The 5,206-nt window shown below is 38.5% G+C and overlaps 2 protein-coding genes across 1 annotated transcript; one reads left to right on the forward strand and one right to left on the reverse strand.

Moving 5' to 3' along the window:
- LOC103081756 (zinc finger protein 567) overlaps window positions 1–5,206 on the reverse strand; it is a 158,607-nt gene that overhangs the window by 118,693 nt on the left and 34,708 nt on the right.
- On the forward strand, window positions 2,471–3,659 carry LOC103072650 (zinc finger protein 14 homolog). The gene is made up of 4 exons (XM_007471083.1): window positions 2,471–2,660; window positions 2,753–2,836; window positions 2,910–3,189; window positions 3,503–3,659. The coding sequence occupies exons 1-4, from the start codon at window positions 2,471–2,473 to the stop codon at window positions 3,657–3,659; spliced, it is 711 nt and encodes a 236-aa protein (XP_007471145.1).

Here is a 5,206-nt window from a genome sequence, read left to right on the forward strand (position 1 = left end):
AGGAATGCCTCCAGTGTTTCCTCCTTAAGTCCCTGGCTTTTAAGCTGCAATATATCTATATATCAATTCCTATTTTACAGAACTTTAAAAAACAAGATTGGGTTTTGAATTTATCACATGCTTTTTGAGCTTCTAAGGAGAGAATTATGTGAATTTCCCCATTAGATCTAATATTACAACCAGTCACATTAACAGATTATCTAGTATTGACCATCCCTTCATTTCAAATAAATCCAACTGGACACACTAATGTCCCCAAAATATCCATGTCCTAATCCCCAGAACCTGTGAATATGTTGACTTACATGGCAAAAGAGACTCTGCAGGTATGACTAAATTAAGGACCCTGAGATGGGGAAATTATCCTAGATTATTACCCTGGTGGGCCCAGTGTAATCAAAGGGTTCCTATAAAAGAAAGAGGGAGGCAGGAGAGTCATAGAAGGAGATTTGAAGATGCTATGCTCTGGCTTCGAAGACATAGGAAGGGGCCATCAGCCAGGAAATGAAGGCAGGCACTAAAAGCTAGAAAAGGCAAGGAAATAGATTCTCCCCTACAGCTTCCAGAAGGAAGAGAGCCTTGTCAACACTTTGATTTTAGCACAGTATCCAATTTTGGATATACCTACTATAATATATTACCTATTATAACACCTGAATAATCATTGAGATACTTTGCTGGGACGTATGCTACTGGTTAGCCTTGACGATGAAGGAATAGATTGGAGGACCTGACAGAAAGCTTCAGTGAACAAGAGAGATTAGTAATCACCTTTGGATAGATGTGTAATACTAAAAATGAATCGTAAGTTAAACATCCTATTGCCTTACTGAAATGGGAGACAAAGAAGAGTAGCCACTGGTGGAATGGTCGACTGTGGCGAGATACCTGTATATTTAAGGGTAAAGATGATAGAAGAATTCAGTCACCTTTTCTGTTTGTGCATTTAACTGAGCTTGTTTGGATCAAATTCATTTCCACCCATCAGAAAGGAAAGTGATGATGGAAAACATATATTTGATCACTGTAGGAAAAGTGTGAGACAAGTATATGGAAGATGTGAGAGATTATAGGCAATGAGTCATATACAGTAACTATTGTGTAATTATGGTAAAGTGTATTTTGATAGGCATCAAAATATCTTTCCCAATGGCTTATCTTTGTATTATTTACCTTTATTCTTATTTTTCTTTCTTAAATTCAGTGGTTCCGTTATTCTAAAATTAATTATTTAAAAACTACTGTATCCTAGCTCTTGTTTCTTAATAGTAAATAAAGTAGAATTAGATCTACCCATCATGAGTTTTAGGGCTATAGAAATACCTGGAAATAAATTATGAGAAATTAAAGAATATGTAATTGAAAACAGTGAAAGTAGATCAAAACACAAGATATTAGAATAGAGAATAATGAACATGGAATTTGGTAGGTTCTGATCATACAGTCTCTCTGAAGAAACGACTTTTAATCTGGGGCCTGAAGAATGAGGAGTCAGGCCTATAAAGAGCTGTGTCAGGGGAATTCATGGGGATGAAACAACATAATGCGAAGTTCCAAAAGACGGGAAATAATTTGTCAGATTTAGTGCCTTCAAGGAATTTTTAAGGTAGGTTAAAAGGGCAGTGGTTGAGATGAGTTCTTATGAGAAGGGCCTTGTTATCCATCTTTAACTGGTCATATAATGTTCTAAGTGCAGTGAGAAACCACTGGAAAAAAATCTGTAAGTAGAGAATGTCAGGGAGTTCCCTGGTGGCCTAGTGGTTAGGATTCTGGGCCTTCACTGCCGTGGCCTGTGTTCAATCCCTGGTCAGGGGAACTGAGACTCCATAAGTCACACAGCATGGCCAAGAAAACCAAAACAAACAAACAAAAAACAGATAATGTCAAACATTGATCTGCCTCTGATACATCTGATGGAGTGGTTAAAAGTATAGATACCTAAGACCTACACTTATAGATTCTGATTCACTTGGTCTGGGTTGAAATTAATTAATTAATACTTGCAAAAGGCTCCTGAGGTGATTCTAATGGAACACTTACATTTTAGAATCAATGATTTAATCTATTTTCATTGTTACAGATCTCACAACATATGCTTTCATTATTCTCTAAACTCTGTTTGCCTTCTTCAAACTGCATAATAACTTTATCGAAATTCATTGCTAATGTATTTTCAGTTTATCACTTATCTCTACTGTACCCCTGTGCCCCCCTCCTGTACCCCAGTACAGGAAAACAACATTTGTTAGTTTTCTTGCTTTACTTTTCCACGTTTGGAGACCAGGTATGATACAAAGACTTTATCTCCAGAAGAAAACATTTTTGAAATAAATTTATCTAAATGTAAGATAAAGAAGTGAAATGCTTGACCTTGAGGGTTCCATTATCCAAAGTAGCTGGCAGAACAAAGTCAAGATTAAGAAACAAAAGGAACCTCAAAAAGAATATTTTAGCCAAATGAAAATCATCCATGAAAATATATCTATTCACAGAAAAGATACATCTCTTACCCTACATCACAGAATTCCTTGTAAACATTTATGAATGTAAAGAATGTGGGAAGACCTTTAATTATGGCTCAGATCTAATCAAACATGAGAGAATTCATACTGCTGAGAAGCCTTATGAATGTAAGGGATGTGCGAAGGCCTTTAGAATTCGTGAACAACCAACTTAACATTTGAAAATTCATAATGGAGTGAAACCCTGTAAAGGTCTCGTATGTGGGAAGGCTTTTAGTTTTTTGGCAGAGACCTTGGAGTACACCAAAATATTCACTCAGGGGAGAAACCCTATGCATGTAAGGAATGTGGGAAGGCATTTAGAATATGTCAACAACTCTAAAAATTCATAGTGGCGTGAAACCCTATACATGTAAAGAATGTGGGAAAGCTGTTGTTTTGTCAAAAACCTTAAAGTACACCAGAATATCCATTCTGGGGAGAAACCCTATGACTGTCAGGCCTGTGGGAAGACTTTCAGTTCTTCCAGATACTTTAGAGTACACCAGGAAATTCATACTGATGAAAAACCCTATGAATGTAAGGAATGCGAAAAATCCTTTAGATTACGTGCACAACTTGGTCAACATAAAAAAATTCATACAGATGAGAAATCTTATGAATATAAGGAATGTGGGAAAACCTTTAGACTTCATTCACACCTTAAAGGTCATCAGAGTATTCATACTAATGAGAAACCTATGAATGTTAAGAATGTAGGAAGGCCTTTAGGCAGAGGACACATCTGATTCAACATTAAAGAATTCATATTGGGGCTTCCCTGGTGGCGCAGTGCTTGAGAGTCCGCCTGCCAATGCGGGGGACGCGGGTTCGTGCCCCGTTTCGGGAGGATCCCACATGCCGCGGAGCGGCTGGGCCCGTGGGCCGTGGCCGCTGGGCCTGCGCGTCCGGAGCCTGTGCTCCGCAAATGGGAGAGGCCACAACAGTGAGAGGCCCGCATAACGCAAGGAAAAAAAAAAAAAAAAAAAAAAAATTCATATTGGTGAGAAACCCTATGAATGCAGGGAATGTGGGAAGGCCTATAGATGGAGTTCAACACTTAATCAACATAAAAAAATGCACACTAAGGAGAAACTGTGTGAATTTAAGATTTATGGAAGGGCCTTTGAAATTCATTTAATCCTTACAGATCGTTAGATAATTCATAATGGTGAGAAACCAAACCTATGAATGTGCACGATGATGTGGGAAGGCCTTTAGATAGAATGAACATCAGTGAATGTACAATAAGTAGAAACCCTGAATGTGAGGAATGTGGGAAAGCTTTCAGATTTTGTTCATGCTTTACTGACCACCAGAGAATTAATAATGGCAAAAGACTCTAAAAATGTTAAGAAATGTATGAAGGCCCAATATTCATGTCTCTATGAACACCTGAGAATTCATAACCTTATAGTGTTAATTCAAAGGTACTTTTTCTTTGACTCAACTCTTTATAGAATATTAACACTAGGGGAAACGTTTAGGAAACCTTTTTTTTTTTTTTTTTTGGTCATTCTTACAACTTATTTAGCGTAAAAGATTTCTTGCCAGGTATCTTAATCTAATGAATATATAAAATACTTCCAAACCTGAGGCAGGAGATAGATGGGCCCCAGGCTGAGCAGCTGGAGTCTGTACCCTGTGGAGTAAATACTCCAAGATAGAGATAATGGCAGAAGTGAAGAGAAGCTGAGTCCTGCCCAAATAAAAGATAAAGAGACTACATATTTCCATTCTGAGGTCAAGAAGACCTTCCTGACTACATGTGCACATTTGGCCTCTGTGGAGGCCAAAAGGGGGGGGGCGCCACCCCATAGTAGGTGATGTCAACCTATCCATAGACCTCTGGGCTGGAATCCATCTTGGCTAAGAGTTGCACGTGCATCTCAGGGAAGGACCCTGAATTATACCAAATACGGACTCAGAACCTGGCAAAGCAAGATGATTGGCCAGAGAAAACCCAAAAGAGATGTCCCATTTAAGTGATTTAAATTACCATGAAGGCGCAGCTCTCTTTCTGAGGCCTCCTGTGTGTCTATTCACACGTACTTTTTTCCCCCCGAATAAATACTTTACTTGTTTCACTACTTTCCGTCTCTTTGTTGAAATTCATTTCTACAAAGCAGACAAGCCAGGGCCTTGTCACTGGCCACTGTTCCTCATGGTCTAGTGGCTAGGATTCAGCGCTCTCACTGCCATGGCCTGACTTCAATCTCTGGCTGGGGAACTGAGATCCTGCTTCAAGCTGCTGCAGGCTGAGGCCACCTGAGATCAAAACCACTCAATTCCTGTTGGATACCAACAAAGTTATACTAGAGGAGAATCTCTTAATCAGTTGTGGAACTGAAAGAAAGCCTTTCGTCACATCACATACCTAGCCTATCATCTTCAAGATATTCAGCAATATACCAATATATTAGTTCTGTGCCTCAGTTGTAAAATGGTGAAGACAATACCTGTGTTTTTGTGAGGATTAATACGTGTAAACCCTTATAAGACTATTTGACAAATAAATATTAGCTACTGTTGTTCTGATGATAATTAATAGCATTATCATTAGCAAATTCTTAGAGAAAGACACTATGTTGGTAATGAACTTAGAAGAGCCTCCAATCACCCCCATTCTCCTATTCAACTTCAGATGACTGATTTTGAATAAAGTCCAGTAAAATACAGAGAACATGTGAGACAATTTCATTCCT

The sequence above is a fragment of the Lipotes vexillifer genome, unplaced genomic scaffold (genome assembly GCF_000442215.2).
Source record: "Lipotes vexillifer unplaced genomic scaffold, Lipotes_vexillifer_v1.1 scaffold182, whole genome shotgun sequence".
Taxonomy (NCBI): Eukaryota; Metazoa; Chordata; class Mammalia; order Artiodactyla; family Lipotidae; genus Lipotes; species Lipotes vexillifer.